This window comes from Papio anubis, chromosome 19 (genome assembly GCF_008728515.1).
Source record: "Papio anubis isolate 15944 chromosome 19, Panubis1.0, whole genome shotgun sequence".
Taxonomy (NCBI): Eukaryota; Metazoa; Chordata; class Mammalia; order Primates; family Cercopithecidae; genus Papio; species Papio anubis.
This window is the reverse complement of record NC_044994.1, coordinates 24,030,187-24,055,938: the sequence shown is the minus strand read 5'-3', so window position 1 is coordinate 24,055,938 and position 25,752 is coordinate 24,030,187. Positions and strand designations below refer to the sequence as shown.

Here is a 25,752-nt window from a genome sequence, read left to right as displayed (position 1 = left end):
TTCAAATTAGCTTTCATATATTTTTAAATTTTCATAAAAGCCGTCAACCTTGCAATCAAACCCACACTTTCTCAACCTGTTTGTAATGCTTCCTTCCTATTGGTCATTGTGGTCAATCTAACAGGATCCATACTCTGTTTATAGCTAAAATACTCATTTGAAATTTATAATGTCAGGGTATAAAGCTAATCCTATAATAACAGGTGCTTTTGCAAGGCAATCTCTAGTAAAACAAAAGGAATGAAGTGATTGTTTAGACTTTTAATTTTGAAATGTAAGCTCTATTGAGTATATTTTCTAAAAATGAGCAGAACTAACATTTTTCTCTGGGAGAGAGAAACTATACAGAATACCAATATTGGATACATGAATCCATAGACAGATTAATGTCTGGAAAGCCATCAGCCTTTGCTAGAGAGCACAAATCACTTTATTTGGTTAGTAGGAGCAGATTATAAACTTTATAATTACTTTGATGCAGCTAAATTTCCTTTCTCATCAGGAAAATAATAACCTAGATGTGTTTCTTTCTTTCTTTCTTTCTTTCTTTCTTTCTTTTTTTAACAGAGTCTTGCTCTGTCACCCAGGCTGGAGTGCAGTGGCCAGATCTCAGCTCACTGCAACCTCTGCCTCCCAGGTTCAAGTGATTCTTGTACCTAAGCCTCCAGAATAGCTGGGATTATAGGTGTGCACCACCATGCCCAGCTAATTTTTGTGTTTTACTAGAGACGGGGTTTTGCCATGTTGCCCAGGCTGGTCTCGAACTCCTGACCTCAAGTGATCTGCCCGTCTCACCCTCCCAAAGTGCTGGGATTGCAGGTGTGAGCCACTACACCCCATGAATGTTTCTTTCTCTCTTTTTTTTTAAAGAATAAAATATTATCAATATCCTCCATTACATCTACCAGCTACCTCCCTCCTCCCCCTATCCCCATACCAGATTACCCATCAAAAAGGCAAAGGATTCAGGATGCCTGCCCAGCCTGTTCTCTTGTATACTGAGACGCTGCTGTCTATATTCTAAAGAGAAACAAGCAAAATGATAAGGAACGAGCTGGTGAAATGAGCAGTGGTGACAGAAGATGGATAATCCCAACCACGATCTACTTCAGGAATCATCTATTGGAAAACAAAGCCTAGCAGAAATGTAACAGTTCTGCATTCTATTTTTGGATCTGCGTTAACACAAACTTGTTTGAGGAAGTTGCCCCAATCTCTCCAGTCTGTGGTTGGTTGCCCCTGGAAATTTTTAAAGTAGAGAGAGCAAAATTCTTTAACAATGATTGCTGTCAACAAATGATTACCAGTACCAGGTATTATAGTTGAGAACGTAAACATAAATACATAAATATTTTCATAAGAATGTTAAAGTTTCCAGCCCATTAAATTCTTTATAAACGTTATCAATTATAGCATTAAACTATATTGTATGGAACAAACCTCGCTGCTGTCTCCTCAAGTTCTTGTAGTGGTCCATACTTATCTATGTACTTCTGACAAGTCCGAATATGTGCCCTCATTTCACTGAGGCAAACCTACATAAAAACAAATTCAAAATGAACTCACTGTTAAAAAAGGGCTCAATGAAAGCTTATGCGATCCAGCCTTTTAACTTTCAAATAAGGTCATACTGTGGGATCAATTGACTAAATAGATGCATTCATAACACCAGTACCACCAAAAATTAAGGCATTATCAGGAATACTACTATTTTTCAAATTCTCCAACACTTAGAAGACCCAACTATTAAGTTCTTGAATTTGGTTCTTCTAAAAAGCATATACATTTTTTAGAGTAGATAGATGTGTAGCAACTCAAATTTACTTCTTTTGCATGCCATTACATAAACAGGTTTTAGAAAGAAGGAAGGGGGAAAAAAGGGTGAAGAAAAAGAGCACGAGAGAGAGAGAAAAGAAAAACAATCTAAGATAGAAAAAGAGACAGAAAAAAGAAATGGAGAGATAAGAAGAATAAATGGATAAATTTTAGAGGTGCCCATAGTAAGCTAAATGAAACACTGTGCCTTAGGGAAAGATATCAATACCATGGTTTTATAACACCCCCAACAGTATTACATGAATTCACAATACACCGTATACTTAACGGTCCCATTAAGAGCAAACATGAAAGACAGCTCTTGCAGTTCATTTTTATCAATGCAGAATAAAGAGCCCTTGTTCTTTCACATATACATTCAGAGATCCTAACCATGAGGGATCTGTTGCTAACATAACACACCCTATTAAATGTTTCATTAGAAACTCTGATAAGATCTTGTGCTAAAGGAAGCTCTGTACAGCTGTGGTAAGGTGGCCGACCCACTCTGCTTCATTTTGCCCAAGCTACGGAAGTTAAACCTCAAACATGAAATTGCCATATCAAGGAAACAGTTATAATTGTTTAACAAAGGGCAAAAATAAAAGCCAGTGGAAAAGTAAGAACAAAACCCTGGCTTTACAAATATCCACCTAAAAGAGATAAAAACTAGGATTGATCTGCATAAGCTGTCTTAAACAGATGTATTTTACAATCTGTAACATCCAACTTTGCACACTAGCACTCTGTCATGTCTTCATGACTGTTGCTAGTAAAAATTTCTATTTGTATTCTTTGTTCAACAAAGATATGCATTAGTCATGAAAATTAACAAGCTGTGGACTACTGACAAATGAATTGATCAATTCATAGTCTAGACACAAAATTATCTGAGACGTTATAAAAAATGGCAGAAGAAATGTAATTCATTGTGCCTATTCTAATGGTGCTTATAATCTAATAGAGGAAAAAGGATGTGTAGACAAGTAGATAAGAAATTGTCTGATATAGGTGCTGGGCATGGTGGATCACGCCTGCAATCCCAGCACTTTGGGAGGCTGAAGTGGGTGGATTATCTGAGGTCAGGAGTTTGAGACCAGCCTGATGGAAGCCCCTCTCTGTTAAATTAGCTGGGTGGGGTGGTATGCACCGGTAGTCCCAGCTACTTGGGAAGCTGAGACAGGAGAATTGCCTGAATCTGGGAGGTGGAGGTTGCAGTGAGCTGAGATGGTGCCACTGCACTACAACCTGGACGACAGAGCAAGACTCTGTCTCAAAAAAAAAAAAAAAAAAAGAAATTGTTTTATATAGGGAACTGGAATACTAAGGCCAGGTCTCAAGCAATGGAAATCTGGTCAGGACTCTGAAGAACACAGAGAGTGCAAAATGGGAGAGGGCAAAATGTGCGTAGAAGGAATGGGGAGCATTCCTAAAAAGAGGGATAACACAGAAAGGAAAAGACAGAATATAAGAAGTATCTCAAGGCTGGGCGCAGTGGCTCATGCTTGTAATCCTAGCACTTTGGGGGGCTGAGGTGGACAGATCACCTGTGGTCAGAAGTTCAAGACCGGCCTGGCCAACACGGTGAAACTCCATCTCTACTAAAATACAAAAATTAGCCGGGCGTGGTGTCGGGTCCCCATAATCCCAGCTATTCGGGAGGCTGAGGCACGAGAGTCGCTTGAACCCAGGAGGCGGAGGTTGCAGTGAGCTGAGATCGCACCACTGCATGCCAGCCTGGGCAACAGAGTAAGACTCTGTCTCAAATAAAAATAAAAATAAAGATATAAGCCCAATCTTGGCACTCCAAAATTTGCTCTCTTTCTCTGGCTTACTATTGCATTTAAGATAAAAATCTAGAATCTTCTACATAACCTTCAAGACCTCACATGATCTGGAGAGGCTGATATAGTACCCAAGCTGAAAACTGCCACAGGCAAGGTGTGCTTGATAGAGACAAATACGGCAAAGTTCAGATTAATACAGGTGGAAATATGTCACTGGGTTTGATAATAAAGCTATTCATTGATGGCCTGCAATAGAGTAGTAGAACTGAAGGACACATCATAGAGGATCACTGGAGTAATGGAAAGAAGGGAAAATGGAGGTGGTCAATGAAAGCATTTGTTTGACAAATTAGGGGTGATGGCAGGAGTTCAGGGTTTTTTGCAGATGATATATATATATATATATATAAAATTGGAGGCTAGGTGAGATGGCTCACGCCTGTAATTCCAGCACTTTGGAGGCCGAGGTGGGCAGCTCACTTGAAGCCAGGAGTTTGAGACCAGCCTGGCCAACATAGCAAAACCCTGTCTCTACTAAAAAGACAAAAAATTAGCCGGGCATTGTGGCACATGCCTGTGGTCCCAGCTACTCCAGACGCTGAGGCATGAGAAACACTTGAACCTGGGAGGTGGAGCTTGCAGTGAGCCGAGATTGCGCCACTGCACTCCAGCCTGGGTAACAAGGCAAGACTCCGTCTCAAAAAAAAAAAAAAAAAAAAGACATGGACCCAGAGTGAGCGGTAGCAAGGTTTCTTGTGAAGAGCAAAAGGACAAAGTTCCCACAGCCTGGAAGGGGACCTGAGCGGGATGCCACTGCTAGCTGGGGTGGCCGGCTTTATTCTCTTATTGTCCCCTTTTTTCAATCCAACCTGCGATTGGCTACTTTTAGAATCCTGCTGATTGGTGCGTTTTACAGAGTGCTGACTGGTGCATTTCATAGAGCAGTAATCGGTGCGTTTCATAGAGCAGTGATTGGTGCGTTTTATGGAGCGCTAATTGTTTGACAATCCTCTTGTAAGACAGGAAAGTTCCCCAAGTCCTCATGTGACCCAGGAAGTCCAGCTGGCCTCACAGCTCACCAGCACTTTGGGAGGCCGAGGCAGGCGGATCACGAGGTCAGGAGATCGAGACCATCCTGGCTAACATCGTGAAACTGTCTCTCTACTAAAAATACAAAAAATTAGCCAGGTGTGGTGGCACGTGCCTGCAGTCCCAGCTACTCCAGAGGCTAAGGCAGGAGAATCGCTTGAACCCGAGAGGCGGAGGTTGCAGTAAGCCGAGATCGCACCACTGCACTCTAGCCTGGGTGAAAGAGCAATACCCCGTCTCAAGAAAAGAAAAGGTGAGTACCATGGGGTCAGAAGCAGAGGTGAAATAACTTTCACAGGGACTTAAGCTGGTAACCATGAACATAGGTGGGGTCACATACCAGGGTGTTACACTCAGCGCAGTTCTTATACTCTGATTTCATTCTTTTGGCTACATCAGTTGCTGGAACTCCTTCTGAAGGAAGATATGCCCGGCAATAAGGACAGGTCCATTTGTTGTTCTTTAGACTGGTAGCAATACAGGAACGGCAGAATCTATCCCAAACAAACCAAAACTACATCACTTTCCTTGAAAGCTGTAAGGAGCCACCACCATGTATTCATTTGTGTAAACTGTAATTTAATGACACCTTGTACCCCATGAGCCATACTACCAAATTACAGGTCCACTTGCACCCTACACATCCCGAGAATTGCTTAACTTCCCAGCAAGACTTCTTCGAAATCACACATTCTTACCATATGCACTTTCACGCATTTCAAGAAAAGTAAGAATTCAAAGTGGGTGAAATAGCTTTCCTATAGGCTAAGTTTAAACGATAATTTAAAGAATGTCTACATTAGATTTTACCTCAAATTTCTTGAGAAAATATGTCTTTCTTCTGTGGGGTTTTCTGTGTCACATAAGAAAATAGCAGGAAGTCAAGGAAGTAAAAATACCAGACACATTATAATTCCCTATAAAACCATTTTTTCCTTCCCTCCCTCCCTCCATTCCTCCCTCCCTTCCTTCCTTCTCTCTCTTTCTCTCCCTCTCTCTCTGCCCACCTCTCTTTTTCCCTCTTTCGAGAGCCAGGGTCTCGCTAGGTTTCTTAGGCTGGATTCAAACTCTTGGGCTCAAGAGATCTTCCCCGCTTAACCTCCCCAATGGCTGGGACTACAGATGCAAGCACCACACCCAGCATAAAATAATTTTAAAGACATCCCCAGATATAGAAAATTCGCTAATTAAGATGACCACTATTAGGAATGTCTTCCAAGTCAAGAAATACGTTCTCTGGTTTATTTAAAGGTGCTCATTATGAAATCTTAACATAATCAACATTTCCAGAAAATTCTCACCTATTTATAGGAGTTGTTGAAGGCTCCATGAACACAGAAATAAAAATGAGCATTTAGGTATTTATACACATCAGCATGAACCTCATACTTCTTAAACTACTCAGCGCATAATATCTATTTGGGAGTATTAATACATGTCAAAAGGTAGGCTTTTTTAATTTAAAGTATACTATACATACTGGAAAGTTCTTATATCATAAGCATATAGTTGAATGAAATTTCAAAATTGAACACATCTATATAACCAGTACCTATAACAAAAACAGCATGGCCAGCCCCTAAAATTTCCCCTCTTGTTTCCTTCTCTTTTTTTTTTGAGACGGAGTCTTGCTCTTGTCACCCAGGCTGGAGTGCAATGGTGCGATCTCAGCTCACTGCAACCTCCACCTCCCAGGTTCAAGCAATTCTCCTGCCTCAGCCTCCTGAGTAGCTGGGATTACAGACACCCACCACCATGACTGGCCAATTTTTTGTATTTTTAGTAGAGACAGGGTTTCACCATGTTGGTCAGGCCGGTCTCGAACTCCTGACCTCAGGTGATCCACCTGCCTCAGGCTCCCAAAGTGCTGGGATTACAGGTGTGAGCCACTGTGCTCGGCCTCCAGACACAATTCTAACCCCTCCAAAGTAATCATTGACTTTTTAAAATGTATTTTAACATATAAAAATTATACTTATCAAACATTGTACCAGCCTATAGACCACAGCTTTCTCACCCCTGCTTACTGTCTTTGGTGGTGGTAATCACTGACTTCTAATAACAAAGATCAGTTTTGCCTGTTTCTGTACTTCCTGTAAATGGAACCCTCTGGTATGTATTCTTGGTCGTCTTTAGCTCAATATTATGGTCAAAAGATTCACCCATATTGTTGTACATAGTTGAGACTGTCCATTCTGATTTTGTGAAGTCTATGGTATGAATACACCCAAATTTATTTACCATTCTGTTGTTAATGGGCATCTGAATAGTATTTAAATACTTGCAGATGATAAACTTCAGTGATGAGCAGGCACAGCTATTTTCCAAACCATTCTTCTTCTTTTTTTCCTCTTTAACTCCTAATTATATTAGTCATTACTTATTTTTTCCCTCTTTATTTTTTTCCTTCTTACTATGTTTCAATTTGGCTTGGATCATGACTGATTCATAACAATATTCTCTTCTGCATCTGTTTTCAAATTACTACAAGCACACAGAGGATGCTCAGTCGTGCGGTGATTGAGACATCTACTTGTTTATACCTGTCCAGCATCCATTCCTCCTTTTTCTTGCAATAGCATCCTGCTCTTGCTCTGCAGGAACAATACCTCTTATATTACATATAGACTCAGTGGGACCTCAGTCAAGGTGCCTGCCAACTCCTGCTGACGGTGCGAGCACCTGGCAAGCCAAATCATGTACAGACCATGTCTCTGGAAGTTGAACACTGCACACAGTGACATAATGACTGATTCAGTAGCAACTAGATGGAATTTTTCTCCGTTTACGTAGAACTCCGTATCTGCCTTGGTTCCTACCCTTTCCTTCTAGCTATTTTTGTTATTTTTTGGTAATTTTTTTTTTTTTTGAGACGGAGTTTCACTCTGTTGCCCAGGTGCATTCTCAGCTCACTGCAATCTCCATCTCCCAGGTTCAACCAATTCTCCTGCCTCAGCCTCCCGAGTAGCTGGGATTGCATGTGTGCACCACCATGCCTAGATAATTTTTTTTTTTTACTTCCAGTAGAGACGGGGTTTTGCCATGTTGGCCAGGCTGGTCTCGAACTCCTGACCTCAAATGATCTGTCCCCCCGCCTCGGCCTCCCAAAATGCCGGGATTACAGGCGTGAGTCACTGTGCCCGGCCAGTAATTTTTTATGTCTGATTTCAAGCTTGATACACTGGCTCTCTACAAAACTTTGTGAAAACACTTCCATATACCTTAATTCACTTAACCTTAATAAACTCCCAAGAAAGATCATTATTTCCACTTATAGATAAGGAAACCGAGGCACATATAGGGTAAGTTGCTTCTGCAAGATCACCTAAAAGAGCAGTGTGAAGAAGAAGCAAGAACCACCTTCAGACCAACCCATATGCTGTTGCATCCCTTACCCAGGGTTTATGTCCCACTGCAGCTGCCGCCCTGCTCAAGAGAAAGACTGAGCAGGATGCTAAGGAGATAACGCCAAGGTGAAGGACGAACCAGAGAAGACCCACAAGGTTGTCTGTTAAACCTGCTTCTCCAAAGCCAAGTCTAAGGAGGCCCTTGCAAAGAAGGGAGAGAAAGTACCCAGAGATAAAGGGAAGAACTGATGCTGGCAAGGAGGGGAATAACCCTGCAGAGAATGCAGATGCCTAAACAGACCAGGCACAGGAAGCCAAGGTGCTGAAGGTGCCAGGTGAAGTCTGTGCATTCGTGATAACTATGTACTTGTGATGACTGTACAGTTTGAAATACTATTTTTATCAAGTTTTACAAAAATGCAGAATTTGGTTTTCTTTTTTCTTTCTTTCTTTATTTTAAGGTACGTTGTTAGCACACAGTGCACTTCATTTTTGTTTTCTGGGGACGGGATATCTGTCAGTGTCACTAATAGAACGTCTTGAAGCTGGATTGATGTGGGGAAAACACTTTTCCCTTCTAGTTTTTTGTTTGTTTTGTTTGTTTGTTTGTTTGAGACAGAATTTCACTCTTGTTGCCCAGGCTGGAGTGCAATGGCAAGATCTCTGCTCACTGCAACCTCCACCTCCCAGGTTCAAACGATTCTCCTGCTTCAGCCTCTTGAGTAGCTGGGATTACAGGCATGCGCCACCACCCCCAGTTAATTTTGTATTTTTAGTAGAGACGGGTTTTCTCCATGTTGGTCAGGCTGGTCTTGAACTCCCGACCTCAGCTGATCTGCACACCTCACCTGAGTGCGGCCTCCCAAAGTGCTGGGATTACAGGCATGAGCCACTGCACCCAGACCTTTTTTTTTTTGGGGGGGGGGGTTGGAGTCTTGCTTTGTTGCCCAGGCTGGAGTGCAATGGCATGATCTCGGCTCACTGCAACCTCCACCTCCCGAGTTCAAACAATTCTCCTGCCTCAGCCTCCCAAGTAGCTGGGATTACAGGTGTGCACCACCATGCTTGGCAAATTTTTGTATTTTTAGTAGTAGAGGAGGGGTTTCACCATGTTGGCCAGGCTGGTGTTCCCTTCTAATTTTGAGAGGCTTCCTCTTGGCTCCCAGGAGGAGGGATTCCCTGACTTTGACAAACATAGACAGCTTGGCACAAGAGCCTTGTGGTACGGAAAAACGAATTTGTTTTTATGTCCTCTTCTCCCTTTCCATCTTCAGCATAAACTTAACTCCGTTAAACCCAGACACCTGTTGGGGCCTGAACCCCAGTCATTGGTTAGCAGCGTGTCAGGCAATCTGGACTTTCCAGTGATAGCCCTGAGATGGGGCTCCTCAAAAGAGCAGTGGTTCCATCTCTATACTGTGTATCTTCAGACAAATTCTGCCATTCTCATTTCACTCCCTGAAGGTCAGGCTCGGCTCATGTTGAACAACATGCTAAATGTGAAATGTCACTCCTCGCCCTAAACTTTCTTGTTCAGAGCATGAAATGAATACTCCATTGGGTTTTTTGTTTGTTTGTTTGTTTGTTTTGTCAGATGTCTTGCTCTGTCACCTAGGCTGCAATGGCGCAATCTCGGCTCACTGCAACTTCTGCCTCCCAGGTTCCAGTGATTGTCCTGCCTCAGCCTCCCAAGTAGCTGGGATTATACAGGCGTGAGCCACCAAGCCCGGCCCTCCACTGCGTTTTAAAGAGGCTTTATGTTTTTTGGTAGTCCACTGAAAAAGGGAGTTTGAAAGCTGTTGTATACTGTTAAGGACTGTCTGCCCATGTTCTGCCGGAAATACTGTGACTGTTTATGGAAAGTATCTTTAACAAAGCTGGATAAAGTTTGGCTTGGGGGGAAAAAAATCACAAAAATAGAAAGTGCTTGAGCTTGGCTGGGCATGGTGGCTCACGCCTGTAATCCCAGCACTTTGGGAGGTGGATGGATCACCTGGGGTTCGAGACCAGCCTGGCCAACAGAGTGAAACCCTGTCTCTACTGAAAAAAAAAAAAAAAAAATGCAGCCAGGCACAGTGGCTTCAGCCTGTAAACCCAACACTTTGGGAGGCTGAGGCGGGTGGATCGCTTGGGGTCAGGAGTTTGAGATCAGCCTGGCCAACATGGTGAGACTCCATCTCTACTAAAAATACAAAAAATTAGCCAGGTGTGGCGGCACATGCCTGTAATTCCAGCTACTCGGGAGACTGAGGTGGGAGAACCACTTGAACCCAGGAGGCGGAGGTTGGAGTGAGCCGAGATCGTGCCACTGCACTCCAACCTGGGTGACAGAGGAAGACTCCATCTCAAAAAAATACAAAACAAAACAAAATACAAAATTTAGCTGGGTGTGGTGGTGCATGCCTGTAGTCCCAGCTACTTGGGAAGTTGAGGCAGGAGAATCACTAGAACCCGGGAGGCAGAGGTTGCAGTGAGCCGAGATCGCGCCACTGCACTCCAGCCTGGGCAACAGCAAGACTCTATCTCTCAAAAAAAAGAAAAGAAAGAAAAGAAAGAAAGAAGGAAAGAAGGAAAGAAGGAAAGGAAGAAAGGAAGAAAGGAAGAGGAAGGAAAAGGAAGGAAAAGGAAGGAAAAGGAAGGAAAAGGAAGGAAAAGAAAAGAAAGTGCCTGAACTTGGTTGGTCTTAGGCTGGGGTTTTCTGATCCAAATTTTGGTAATCTTTTATTCCACCACCATAGCTACCCCAGTTGGAAAGAGCAATATTTTAAGATCAAGAAATCTAAGTCCTCTGCAATACATATTTTACTTCTTTCTATCTCAGCTGATTATAAGTTCTAAGGTACAATCTGACCTTGCATGTCTCTGAGTCTCTAAGAATTGGTTCTCAAAGTGTAGTCTATGAATGAAATTTATGACAAATGGCTCAAATGCTCAACTCATAGTTAACATTTCTAATACAACACCTATGGTTCTGACATGAAGTATCTGCTTACATTATTTAGAGGCAAGCAGATAACATTGTTTTTTGTCAACTAGCATTTTCCCTTTTTCTTTTCTCCCCCACACCCCCCACAATTTGAGTTGTATGCCAGTGCAAGTAGAATGCAAATACTGGTGCCGAGCCTTATGGGGGACACTTGTATACATTATCCCCTATTATTATAGGCTCCTACGATAATTCATAAAATGCTGCTGTGCTAAGCTGGGCGCGGTGGCTCACGCCTGTAATCCCAGCACTTTGGGAGGCCGAGGCGGGTGGATCACGAGGTCAGGAGATCGAGACCATCCTGGCTAACACAGTGAAACCCTGTCTCTACTAAAAATACAAAAAATTAACTGGGCGTGCTGGCGGATGCCTGTAATCCCAGCTCCTAGGGAGGCTGAGGCAGGAAAATGGCATGAACCCGGGAGGCGGAGGTTGCAGTAAGCCAAAATCACGCCATTGCACTCCAACCTGGGCAACAAAGAGAGACTCTGTCTCAAAAAAAAAAAAAAATGCTGCTGTACTTTCTCCTCATTTTATTAATGGCAAACTAAGGTTCAGAGTAGTGTAGCAATGTGCCCAGTTTATGCAGCCACAAACAGTAGTGCTCTGATCCTTAAACAGTTTGGGTAGGGCCTCAAATTTTGTAGTCTTTTCAAGAAACCTCAGTTCTTCCCAGTGACAAGCGGAAGCCACAAATATAAGACCATGAATGTGCCTATATAACCAGGAGTCTTGATATAATGAATGTGTGCCCCCAAAGTTCAGGCATGAAAACTTGGTTCCTGTTTTGGTGGTATTGAGAGGTGGAGCCTTCAGGAGACATTTAGGTCATAGGGGCTCCACTATGATGAATGGATGAATGCCATTATCACAGGAGTGGGCTAGTTCTTGCAGAAGTGGCTTTGCTATAAAAGTAAACTCTCTGAGGCAGGAGGATCGCTTGAGCCCAGGAGTTTGAGTCCAGTCTGGACAACATAGTGAGACCCCCATCTCTAAAAATTAAAATAATAAAATAATAAGCGAGCTCGCTCACGTGCATTTTCCCACTCTTCCAACTTCTTTCTACCTTTCCACCAGGGGATGACCCTAGCCAGGTCCCAGCACCACGCTCTTGGACTTCCTAGCCTCCAGAACTGTGAGCTGAAAAAATTATTTTCTTTATCCATTACCCAGTCTGTAGTATTTGATAAATACCCATTCCCATCATGGCCTGAACTAGTGTTTCTGGTTTACTTTAGAATGCCCTTGGCAGAGCAGAAAGGTCCATTCAGTTGGTTGGGGGCCTTAGAATTTTATTTTTGGTTTACACTGGGATTGCACATGTCCTGTAAGAATGAAAGCATTCATGCATACTTCTGGATCAATTTTAAACTCAACAGGAAGACTCTCAGACTCTACTTAGGAAACCACCAATTTAGTGTAGGCTTTACTGCTCATACTTGACCACAAATTGAACGTTTCAATCCATTTACCTGAAAGTACTTCAGAATTATCCTAAACAGAGTTTCATTTTCTAAAAATTAGGTACATTCACTGCTGGGTGGGGTGGCTCCCGCCTGTAATCCCAGGACTTTGGGAGGCAGAGGCAGGCCGATAACCTAAGGTCTGGAGTTTGAGATCAGCCTGGTCAACATGGTGAAACCCTGTCTCTACTAAAAATACAAAATTAGGTGGGCATGGTGGCATGCGCCAGTAGTCCCAGCTACTCAGGAGGCTGAGGCAGGAGAATCTTTTGAACCCAGGAGGCGGAGGTTGCAGTGAGCCAAGATCGCGCCACTGCACTCCAGCCTGGGTGACAGAGCAAGACTCTGGCTCAAAAAATAAAATAAAATAAAATAATACAAAATAAAAATAAAAATTAGGTACATTCTATGACTTAGAGCAGTTGTATCTGAGGTCAATGGAGACTTGGCTCTATCTTATAGTGTGCTCCAGTTCATTGAGCTCTCTTCGGCCCATTCTCAACCTCTAGACGCTTTTTAGATAACTCAGTCTCCAGCCCTGATCTCTTTCCCCCAGTCTATTCCTCCAGAGCCTTTGGCTATTTCCATTTGGATATCTGCCTATCAGACCGCTGTACATTCAGCAGGCCCATTTATGAGTGCACTCACTTCCTCCTGGGCCAGTCTCTCTGACCCTGTTTATCCACCTGCCTTAAAGCCCAGCAGTTGGCTTTTATATCTTTCTCCCTTGCATCTACTATTTTCAATCTGAAAACAAATGTCTTTGAATATTTCCTTTAAATGTAAATCTGTTTTTTGTTTTTGTTTTTGTTTTCTTTTGAGGCAGGGTCTTGTTCTGTCACCCAAACTGAAGTGCAGTGGTGCAATCACTGCTCATAGCAGCCTCCCGAGCTCAAGTGATCCTACCACCTCAGCCTCCCAAGCAGCTGGGGCTACAGGCATGCACCACCATGCCCAGCTATTATTTTTTTTTTTTCTGTAGCAACAAGGTCTCACTATGTTGCCCAGGCTGGTCTCAAACTCCTGGGTTCAAGCAGTTCCACCTCAGCCTCCCAAAGTGCTGAGATTACAGGCATGAACCACCACACCCAGCCTTAAGTTCCATTTATACAGCTCCAAGTTATCTACTGGCTCTCACCACAGCTCTCTAACAGAAGATAAGGCAGAAGTGAGAAGACTTTTCCCTCAAATCTATTTTTTACAACTGATACAGCAACATGAATAAAGTCCATTTAAAATTATAAAACATTAAAGTGAAACTTCTTAAAGTCCAACAAACAAAAAAGAACCAAGCTAAAAGTGAGGCTATCTGAGACATCTTGGAAATGTCATAGATCAACCTTTCGTGGCACAGTGTTCTTCCAAAAGAAATACAGAGATAAGAAATAATACCTGTTCCTGTGGGTTTCGCTTATGGAATGACTGAAGAAAACAGAAACCATGTTTTGAGCCTTTACTATGGGATATCTTTACATTTTAAATATTCATAAAAATAGTACTACTCACCCCGTTTTACAAATGAAGAAACTTGAGATTCAAAGACATTAAGCAACTTAGTAGTAAAGAAAATCGGCTGGGCAGGTGGCTTAACCTGTAATCCCAGCATTTTGGGAGGCTGAGGTGGGCAGATCACTTGAGGCCAGGAGTTTGAGACCATCCAGGCCAACATAGCGAAACCCCATCTCTACTAAAAAATACAAAAATTAGCCGGGCATGGTGGCACACGTCTGTAGTCCCAGCTACTCAGGAGGCAGAGGTTGCAGTGAGCTGAGATTACGCCACAGCACCCCAGCCTGAACAAGAGAGCGAGACTCCATCTCAAAAAAAAAAAAAAGGAAACAAAATATTTTACCCCAAAAAATAATTATTTGACATACTTCGAGATGGCTATTGAGATGGCCTGCAGAAAGGAAAGCCCTGAAAAGCTGCATGTTGTTGGGGAGAGCCGCATTGGTAAAGTCTACATTGGTGAAAGGCTTTCTCTGAGGTCTCCTTTGTCCCATCTAGGATGATTAACCAAGAGTCTGAAACGTTTGAAGGTCTAACAAAGAAACTTACCATGGACTACTACCTATTCTTTTTTTTCTTTTTAAGATGGAGTCTCGCTCTGTCGCCCAGGCTGGAGTGCAGTGGTGCGATCTCGGCTCCCTGCACGCTCAGTCTCCCGGGTTCACACCATTCTCCTGCCTCAGCCTACCAAGTAGCTGGGACTACAGGCGCCCGCCACCTCGCCCAGATAATTTTTTGTATTTTTAGTTGAGACGGGGTTTCACCATTTTAGCCAGGATGGTCTCGATCTCCTGACCTCGTGATCCGCCGGCCTCGGCCTCCCAAAGTGCTGGGATTACAGGCGTGAGCCACCATGCCCGGCTGACTAGCACCTGTTCTTTCTGAGAGCTGCTACCTGTCTAACTTTCTTCTGTATAACAAGATCACCTTTGCCCCTTACTGTTTTTTTCCCTCTTATAACCTCTCGTGCCATCTTGCAATCCCCCATTCTTCTGTAACCTCAGGTATAAAAACATCAAGCATCTGCCGGGTGCGGTGGCTCATACCTGTAATCCCAGCACTTTGGGAGGCCGAGGCGGGTGGATCACAAGGTCAGCAGATCGAGACCATCCTGGCTAACACAGTGAAACCCCGTCTCTACTAAAAATACAAAAAAATTAGCCAGGCATGCGCCTGTAGTCCCAGCTACTCGAGAGGCTGAGGCAGGAGAATGGCGTGAAGCCGGGAGACTCAGCGTGCAGTGAGCTGAGATCACGCCACTGCACTCCAGCCTGGGCTACAGAGCGAGACTCCGTCTCAAAAAAGAGAAAAAAAGAAAAAAAAAAAATCAAGCATCTGGTCCTTTCTTTCACTTTTCATATTTTTGATGACTCCCATGCCCATATGCACATTAATAAATGCGTATGCTTTTATCCCATTAATCTGCTATCTGCCTGTTTTATAGACTCAAAGTATCAAATCTTTAGGGGAAAAATTTAAGCTTCACTAAATTTTTGGTATTGTGATCCGGATATAAGTCATTTTGTTCATTCTAGAGCCAATGAATGGGATCTTGGAACAACGGATGAAAAGCCAGCAAAGAAAGGTAAACTCTTTTTTTTAACCAAGTCAGTTCTCCTCTCTTATCTCTGCCTATAGTGCCTGGTCAAATGTGGATGGGATGAGTCTCTGTGTTTTACCTTTTCTAAATTTGGATCAACAGGGAAAAACATATAAATTAGTTCTTGTATTGGTTTGAATCACTTTTAAAATAAATTAATGGCTGTATTTAAAAGAAAACTTTTTAGAGCTCACATCTTAAATAGCTACCTTATTGGTACCTATGAAAAGATAGAAAAGGAATACAGGTTTAGTAACTCCCTCGGCAAGATTGTTGAAAAGTAGAAATCAGGCCGGGCGCGGTGGCTCAAGCCTGTAATCCCAGCACTTTGGGAGGCCGAGACGGGTGGATCACGAGGTCAGGAGATCGAGACTATCCTGGCTAACATGGTGAAACCCCGTCTCTACTAAAAATACAAAAAACTAGCCGGGCGTGGTGGCGGGCGCCTGTAGTCTCAGCTACTTGGGAGGCTGAGGCGGGAGAATGGCGTGAACCCGGGAGGCGGAGCTTGCAGTGAGCCGAGATCACGCCACTGCACTCCAGCCTGGGAGCACAGCGAGACTCCGTCTCAAAACAGTATAAAAAAAAAAAAAAAAAAAAAAGTAGAAATCAGATATAAAACAAAGTTAAAATTCTTTGTACTCAAACTGCATGCTTTAGATTCCTTATGAAATTTGTTAAAAAAAAAAAAAAAAAAAAAAAAGACTCCATCCTGTAGTCTAGTGGTAAGGATTCTGCAGTTTCACCTCTGCAGCCTGGATTCAATTCCCTTTCAGGGAACAAGTCCCTAGGAGACATAAATCCTTTAACTCAGGAAGGAAAAATAAAAGAAACACTTGGAAAAAATTGGTTTGAATTGTTTTGAATTTATATTTGTATAACTTCTTAACCTTTGGGGTACCCGTTCCTATTGTAAGCCTCTCATCCAGCTGTTGTTTTCCTCTGTCTTAAACAGTAGAGAATATGGCCAGACAAAAATGTGGGTTGTACCCCATTCGCGGCTGGCAAAACTTTCCTTTCTTTAAGCTGTTGTAGGCAATGATCTGGATTTGAAAGGGTTGCAACTTTTGCTCCCTCTTAGGAAACCTTGGTTAAAGCCATCAAGAGCTTCTTGGTTTCAGTCTCAAATGTTCTTATTTGTTTTGATTTTGAGTTATTTCCTTTGGTTAAAACGCTGGTTTATACATAAGAGTGTGATAGTAACTTTTTCCCCATTAATCTGCTTCCTCTATAGAGAGACATACTTCCTGCTACGGCTGGGAACCAAACAGATGAGGAGAGGTGGGTACCCCTCAGACAGGGGGTGCTGGGAGGGTCTGGGGAGAAAGAGGCACGAATGCCACAGCTACCATTCTCTCTGCTCCCACAAAAGACTGGGTGCTCAGGCTGGAGACAGTGGTTCACACCTGTAATCCCAGCACTTTGGGAGGCCGAAGCAGGCAGATCACCTGAGGTCAGGAGTTTGAGAGCAGCCTCATCAACATGGTGAAACCCCGTCTCTACTAAAAATACAAAAATTAGGTGGGCGTGGTGGCACACCCCTGTAGTCCCAGCTACTTGGGATGCTGAGACAGGAACATTGCTTGAACCCGGGAGGCAGAGGTTGCAGTGAGCCCAGATTGGGCCACTGCACTCTAGCCTGGGTGACAGAGCAAGACTACGTCTCAAAAAACGACTGGGTGCTCAGAGGACAAAATGTTTGCTGCTTGCATATTTAAAAGGATTTTTAGGCTGAGGCATGAGAATCGCTTAAACCCAGGAAGCAGAGGTCGCAGTGAGCCGGGATTGCGCCGTTGTACTCCAGCGTGCGCAACAGAGCAAGACTAAAAAACAAAAAAAAAAAATTTAAGAAAAATGGCTCTGTGGTCAAAAGCCAGCTTAATTAATAGCTGATATTCTCTATTCTCTTTCAAATCCTGTTTCTCCCATGGGAACTTCTTAGTCAACTAGACCTTTGTTTGTTCCTCAGACTCCTACTAAAACTGTATTGGCCTTTTGAAAGCTTAAAATCTCCCCAAATTGGCTCCTCTAAGACTTGTTCTTCCATTTCCTTCCCCTTCTGCCCCTCCTCCTTTTTGCCATTTTTGATACCACATGAAGAGGCCTAGAGGGGACCTCTATCAACTGTGAGACTCCTTGAGGAACGCACACACATGCATACACAAACACAAAAGCCACCATTGCCCCTCTTTAGGGGTCCCCTGTCTTCTTCTTCTTCTTCTTTTTTCTTTTTTTTTTTTTGACAGAATTTCACTTTTGTCACCCAGGCTGGAGTGCAATGGCGTGATCTCAGCTATTGCAACCTCCGTCTCCTGGGTTCAAGTGATTCTCCTGCCTCAGCCTCCCGAGTTGCTGGGATTACAGGTGCCCGCCACACCCCTGGCTAATTTTTTTGTATTTTTAGTAGAGATGGGGTTTCGCCATGTTGGGCAGGCTGGTCTCGAACTCCTGACCTCAGGTGATCCACCCGCCTCAGCCTTCCAAAGTGCTGGGATTACAGGCGTGAGCCACCGCGCCTGGCTGTTAGGGGTCCTCTGTCTCTCACTGAGCCACAGAAGCCATGGGCAGGGTCCATCCTCTCATGTCTAAAGTTCTGCTCTCATGCATTAAACATCCTAATCTCTTTGGCTTTTGGATACTGGGGTGTGCATGTGATATATGTTGTGTCTACATGTATATATATGTTTACACGTGTGTTTGTACAGTCTGTGTGATACCAAACTGACTTCTAAATAAATGAGTACTCACAAATTAACTATCCCAAATGTTTTTCAAAGTTCATATGACTTTAGTAATCTTTGGTAAATCAAGCTAGGATTTTTGTTTGTTTGTTTTTGTTTTTTGAGAATGACTCTCACTCTGTCACCCAGGCTGGAGTGCAGTGGTGCGATCTCAGCTCACTGCAACCTCTGCCTCCTAGGTTCAAGTGATTCTTCCACCTCAGCCTCCACGTGCACCACCATGCCCGGCTAATTTTTTTAGTATTTTCAGGAGGGACAAGGTTTCGCCATGTTGACCAGGCTGGTTTCCAACTCCTGGGCTCAAGTGATCCGCCTGCCTCGGCCTCCCAAAGTGTTGGGATTATAGGTGTGAGCCACTGTGCCCAGCAATAAAGCTAGTTTTAAATTGTTGGTTGGCTGGGGTAGTGGCTTATGCCTATAATCCCAGCAGTTTGGGAGTGCTCATGCCTGTAATCCCAGCTCTTTGCGAGGCTAAGGCAGGAGGATCACTTGAGCCTAGGAATTCAAGACTGGCCTGGGCAACATAGGGAGACCCTGTCTCTATAAAAAAATAAAATTTTGGCCGGGCGCGGTGGCTCAAGCCTGTAATCCCAGCACTTTGGGAGGCCGAGGCGGGTGGATCACGAGGTCAGGAGATCGAGACCATCCTGGCTAACATGGTGAAACCCCGTCTCTACTAAAAATACAAAAAACTAGCCGGGCGAGGTGGTGGGCGCCTGTAGTCCCAGCTACTCCGAGGCTGAGGCGGGAGAATGGCGTGAACCCGGGAGGCGGAGCTTGCAGTGAGACGAGATCGCGCCACCGCACTCCAGCCTGGGCGACACAGCGAGACTCCGTCTCAAAAAAAAAAAAGAAAGAAAAAAAAATAAAATAAAATAAAATAAAATAAAATTTTAGCAGGGTGTGGTGGGGCATGCTTGTCGTTCCAGCTACTAAGGAGGTTGAGGTATGAGGATTGCTTGAGCCCAGGAATTTGAGGTTGCAGTCGGCTATGATCACATCACTGAGTAGTTTATTCTTAGATCATGTCTCTAAAAACAAACAAAATTACTGGAAATAAGAGAAACAATTCTTCAGGCAGAATATACAAAAAAAGCAAGATATGTTTTTGGAAATAAAGGTTATAAGAATGGCATGAGGCTGGGTGTGATGGTACACGCCTGTAATCCCAGCAACTCGGGAGGCTGAGGCAGGAGAATCGCTTGAACGCAGGAGGCGGAAGTTGCAATTAGCCAAGATCATGCCACTGCACTCCAGCCTAGGTGACACAGTACGACTCCGTCTTAAAAAAAAAAAAAAGAATGGCATGAAGTGTGATTTTTTTGTTAATGGAAAATTAATTTTGTCCAGAAGTTATTTAAAGATTGTTTCAAATTGAAAGAATAAAAAAAGATATAGATAAAACTAAATGAATATAGAAAGTTGGAAATAGAAGAAAAATTCTAAGAGGTTATAAAAGATATGTAAATCTTATCTTGTGTGGTCAAAGCTGACTGAAATTAGATGGACTTGTTTATTAGGCTTTATTTAAATTAGCTTTATTATTGATATATTGATTCAAAAGTAAAATACGGTTTTCTCTTTTGAACAAGACTTTTGTGTATTAGAGATGGGGTCTCGCTATGTTGCCCAGGCTGGTCACAAACTGCTGGTCTCAAGTCATCCTCCTGCATCGGTCTTCCAAACTGCTGGGATTATAGGCATGAGCCACGCACCTGGGCAAGTATACTTTTGTGAGCAAAATAATTTACCTTTTTCTCTTTGGACTGACAAACTGTTTTTTGAGTATTCTTATTTCATGGCAATATAGTTACATGCATAAGTTCAGTAACAGTCTGAACAGGACATAATTGGAGACAGTGGTTATTTTACCAAGGCTTTAACTGGAATGTCATACTTAGATACATGATCAAACTGCTTTGAGGGACTGAGATTGACATTAAAAAGCCAATGGACTTAGAAAAAGATTGGCCTGGTACCCTGTGTATATGGTTCCCTTACAAAATTCCTGACCTTGCGGTATGTAAAGAATTGTCACTTTCTTGGCTGGGTGCAGTGGCTCACTCCTGTAATTCCAGCACTTTGGGAGGCCGAGGCAGGCAAATCACCTGAGCTCAGGGGTTCAAGACCATCCTGGGCAAAATGACGAAACCCTGCCTCTACAAAAAATACAAAAACTAGCTGGGCATGGTGGTGCGTGTCTTTAATCCCAGCTACGAGAGTGGCTGAGGCAGGAGAGTCACTTGAACCCGGGAGGCGGAGGTTGCAGTGAGCTGAGATCACGTCACTGCCCTCCAGCCTAGGCAATAGAGTGAGACTCCATCTCAAAATAAATAAATAAGTAAAAAATAGCCAGGCATGGTGGCAGGCACTTGTAGTCCCAGCTACGCGAGAGGCTGAGGCAGGAGGATTGCTGAGCCCAGGAGGTAGAGGCTGCAGTGAGCCATGATTGTACCACTACACTGCAACCTGGGTGACAGAGTGAGATCCCACCTCTAAAAATAAAGTAAAAAATAATAAAAGGAAATAAAGGAAATGTTAAAATGGGGGACTCAAGGAAACTGAAAATATTTCACCCCAAAATGTACTTCTTTGATATATTCCCGCATACAGGAATAACCCTAAAAAGCTGCCTTTTGTGGGGGAGACTTGTATCTGTAGAGAAAATCTACACTGGTGAAATAAACAACCAGGCTTTCTTGGAGCCACCCCCTTATCCGTACCTAGGAAATTATTAACTGAAGGTCTGACACCTAGGAAGGTCTGACAGAGCAACTTAACACAGGCTCATGCCTATTCTTTCTAGGAGCTGCTATCTATGAAGTTTTATCTGCATAACTAGACCATCTTTGCCCCAGTCCCTTCTTTCTGTTGCCCTCCCATAACCATGTTCCAAGCCCCTATTCTGGTGTAACCTCAAGATGGTTTAAAAGCATCAAGCATCTGGCCCTTTCAGTTTTCATAGTTTGATGACTCCCATGCCCATATGCACATTAATACATTTGTAGGCCTTTCCTCCCCTGTTAATCTATTAGCAGTTTGTTTCATAGACTCAAGTGATCAAACCTTTAGGGGAAAAAAATCAAATTCAAATTTCCCTACAGTGGTCACACAGCTGGCTAGTGGCAGAGGGGAATTTCAAATCCAGCTTTCTATAAGGGCCAGTTACTACTGCATCACAATACAACTTATAAAGTGCTCTGTACATATTCAGTCAAGGTACTGCTGTTACTATTAAACTTGTTTGACTTGAAAATCAGCATAAACCACCTAGTTCAATATGTCTGAAACTGTAGCTTCAATATGGGATAATAAAATACAGAAGGTTCATTTGCATTTATTCATTTTCCAACTTAATTTCAATGGAAAAGAGTAATTCATTTAGAATGTACAAATGGCATTAACAACGCTCATAATCTCTACAGCAGAAAGGACTCTGGTTAACATTTATAAAGTGGAAGGGGCCCAAGTAAGTTTGCCAAAAGGAGGAATATGGAAATTCTGCCCACAGCTAGAACAATGGACATAGATTTGTCAAAACAAAGAACAGTAAAGAGAGGAAAGGCAATTTGTTCAGCCCTTGTAATGCTATTTTATGGTTATTTTTCCAGTTGCTAGTTTCCTATTCACTTTAACAAAGAAAAAGATTAAACAAAAAATTTAACATTTTGCAAATTTATATTATCCTTTAGTAGAAGGAAAAATATTGTAAATGGTAAGTTATACTATTCAAAGTCCAAAACAGGAAAACAATCTCCAGTCAGATAATTGAATTAGCAGCAAAGCGGTCTATTCCAAAAAGAATCTTCAAAATGCCCACTGTTTATGTTTTGCACAACTTCAAAGTTTTAATGCTAATAGTGATTCAATTTACATGGAGGTATCTTTAGGCTGTTATTGCCCTAAAATAATCAATATATTTTAGGACTCACACAGCCCATCTTGGCTTCCAGATTGGCCTGTGGATATTACGTTAATGAGCTACATCTGGACAGCTGAGCAACAACATTAGTAATCAGAAAGGAGGGTAAATTTAAGCCTCGAGTTTTAAGAACAAAGCTGAAACAACAGGCCTCGAAAATACAGCTACGAAATAATGCCCAAAGCACTCTTTATTTATACATTGTGCAGGCTGCACACTTTTCTCCCTGGCTCACAGGTGGGCAGTGGTGAAAACTGCTTTTCAGATACAAGGCTATAGGTATTAAGGATCACCTAAGGATTCCAGGTGTGAGCCACCATGCCCGGCCTCAAAACTTCTGAATGCAAGTGCACATGTTTTTAAGGACTACCTAAATCCTTTCAAAAGTGATCCTCAGAAGCAATAATGCTATTTCTTTCTTCCTGCTAAGCCAAATACAAGTACATGCCACTGTGGTATCACACAGGGCTTCATCATACTATAGTCACCCTTCAAAGGACATTAAGTAGGCTTCCGCTTCTGATCCGTGCAGACACACACACACACATCCACGAACAAAATTCAAACCAAAGAGAGAAGGCTGGGTGCAGTGTCTCACACCTTTAATCCCAGCACTTTGAGAGGCCGAGGTGGGTGGATCAATTGAGGTCAGGAGTTCAAGACCAGCCTGGCCAACATGCTGAAACCCCATCTCTACTCAAAATTCAAAAACTAGTAGGGTGTGGTCGTGGGCGCCTGTAATCCCAGCAACTCGGGAGGCTGAGGCAGGAGGATCACTTGAGCCGGGGAGACAGAGGTTGCAGTGGGTGGAGGTTGCAGTAAGCCGAGATCCTGCCACCGCCACCGCACTCCAGCCTGGGCGACAGAGTCAGACTATCTCTCTCTCTCTCTCTCTCATACACACACACACACACACACACACACACAAAGTAAACAGCACAAATTCACAGATCCAACTCCACCAGTTACTCAAGCACACATTAAGCATGTGCCAATTTTATATAGGAACTTTGTTTTTAAACTCTTCTTAGAAACGACCACGGCTTTGCACCAACTGTGAGTTTTAGCTAAGTACTATGCCGTTTTGAGAAAGTTACTTTACTCTGTAATTTCTGCCGGTTTGGAGAGACGGTGTGTAAAGCAGGTAGTCTGCCACCTCCTGTCACGTTGTGGCTGGGTTTTGGAGGAGTACATTCAGGGGCTTGCGGCTAACGTCCAAGCCCCACCCTAGCAGGTTGTTAAACTCTAACGACTTGTGGAAAGTCACTCGGAAGCTCCAGTTTGACTTGCTCTTTGAGGGGATGGGTGTCTGTGTTGGGAAAGGGTAGCAGGGGTGGGGGTGGAAAAACACTTTGCACAGATCCTTGTTTGCTTAAGACGAGCCTCTGTGGGCATTCTGGGAACACGTGCACAGCTCCAGCAAAACAAAACGGACCCGGGTTTCTGGGGCAGAGGGAAGCGCAGCCTGTTCCACCGTGTTCAGCGGGGTACCTGCGCTTTGAGGGAGCCCCTGCCTTGCAGTTGGAGCTCGTTTCTTTTTCGTGCCCGGGCGAGCGCTCGTTCTCCAGCCAAGAGCACCCTCCCCTGTTGGCGAGCCCTGGCTCTGGGCGGGACCCGTGCCTGGATCCCCTTCTCTGGAGCTCCGCACCTGGACTTCGGGAGGAGGCAGCGCAAGGGGGCTGCAGGGCCCGATTGTTTCTTTTTTCTCCTCCCGAAATCCTGTGTCACCTTCCGACCGGCGTTTTCCCCGTGGCCCCGCACCCGACGGGTCCAGGTTTCTCTCTGCAGCAGTTTCCTAAGGCGCTGTCTTCGTCCCCCTCCTTCCCCACACCATGCCCTCAGCTTCCCGACATCGCCCTCCTTAGGGATGGGCCCAAACCGAGCTCCCCTGGCACTTACACGTGGCCACAGCGGGTCCGGACAGGCTGGTGTAACACCTCAAGGCACACGGCGCAGTCGAAGGACGTGACGGGCAACTCCGGGTCCCCCCTGCGCTGCAGGGCCCGCGGGGTGGCAGAGGGGGGAGCCGATTTGCCGCTGTCGCTGCTCAGCACGGACCCCATCGCTGTGCCTCTCGCCCAGACAGCTGCCAAGCACTCAGTGCCTGCTGCAGGGTTGTTTTGTTGTCGTGCGGTGGAGGAAGGAAGTCCCGGCCCAGCTGCGATCGCCGCCTCCCAGCGCGCGCAGCTCGCGCAGCCAAGAAGCAACCTCCGCCGCTGCGCCCAACCCTGGTCTAGGGCAGGGCGAGTGCTCGGCCGCGGGGCTGAAATCTTCGGCAAGCCGCCTAGGTTAAGGCGCGGAGGCGGAGGCGGCAGCCGCCAGGTGCTCTGTCTTGTGGTATTGGGAGGATTGAAACCTGAAACCTCAACTGCAGAGAAGAGGACTTGAGGCAAGCTGTCACACACAGCCTCTTTCCCCACTGTCAGAAGTTAAGTGCGGGCGTGGCCATGCTTAATGGTAATCAGAGAACAGCCGCTTGTACGGACCATCCTCCACTGTTGTAATCACAATAAGCTGCAAAGATTGAACTATGACCTATGATTGGACGTCTCCTAAGACGGTGCTATCATTACTCTGTCGTCCAATCAATAGTCCATTAATGGAGAGAGAGCCTGGGTAGTGGAAAGAGTTCTGGAGATTCAGATTCCAATCCTACCTCTCTTACAGATACTCTAGTGCTAAACCCTGCCGTCTCCAGTTTCCTCTGCGGCTCAGGATTTCCTCTGTTGTTTGTACTCTCCCCATCCCGCCCTTTAAATGTGATCAGCCGGGCGCGGTGGCTCACGCCTGTAATTCCAACACTTTGGGTAGGCCGAGGCAGGTGGATCGCTTGAGGTCAGGAGTTCGAGACCAGCCTGGCCAACATGATGAAACCCCGTCTCTGCTAACAATGCAAAAATTAGCCGGGCGTTAATTCACACTTTTTTCGAAGACTTATTTCGTGCCCACTGCACGCCAGACTCAGTTCTGGTGATGGAGACACAACTGTCAACAAGCAAACAAAATCCCAGTTCTCACAGAACTTACTTTAAAAAACAAAAACAGGCCGGGCGCGGTGGCTCAAGCCTGTAATCCCAGCAATTTGGGAGGCCGAGACGGGCGGATCACGAGGTCAGGAGATCGAGACCATCCTGGCTAACGCGGTGAAACCCCGTCTCTACTAAAAAAATACAAAAAATGGCCGGGCGCGGTGGCTCAAGCCTGTAATCCTAGCACTTTGGGAGGCCGAGACGGGCGGATCACGAGGTCAGAAGATCGAGACCATCCTGGCTAACACGGTGAAACCCCGTCTCTACTAAAAAATACAAAATACTAGCCGGGCAAGGTGGCGGGCGCCTGTAGTCCCAGCTACTCGGGAGGCTGAGGCAGGAGAATGGCGTAAACCCGGGAGGCGGAGCTTGCAGTGAGCTGAGATCCGGCCACTGCACTCCAGCCTGGGCGACAGAGCGAGACTCCGTCTCAAAAAAAAAAAAAAACAAAAAAAAAAACACAA

The 25,752-nt window shown here is 44.3% G+C and overlaps 1 protein-coding gene across 2 annotated transcripts in view; it reads right to left on the bottom strand.

The window, feature by feature from the left end:
- RNF125 (ring finger protein 125) overlaps positions 1 to 24,778 on the bottom strand; it is a 48,865-nt gene extending 24,087 nt beyond the window's left edge. For both annotated transcript variants that reach the window (XM_003914281.4, XM_009192572.3), the window contains exons 1-3: positions 24,159 to 24,778; positions 5,032 to 5,185; positions 1,441 to 1,535 (exon numbers count right to left, since the gene is read on the bottom strand). In XM_003914281.4, the coding sequence (XP_003914330.1) occupies positions 1,441 to 1,535; positions 5,032 to 5,185; positions 24,159 to 24,322 (413 nt within the window). In that variant the 5' untranslated portion in view covers positions 24,323 to 24,778. The remainder of the gene's footprint in view (positions 1 to 1,440; positions 1,536 to 5,031; positions 5,186 to 24,158) is intronic.
- Between the last annotated feature and the right edge of the window lie 974 nt (positions 24,779 to 25,752).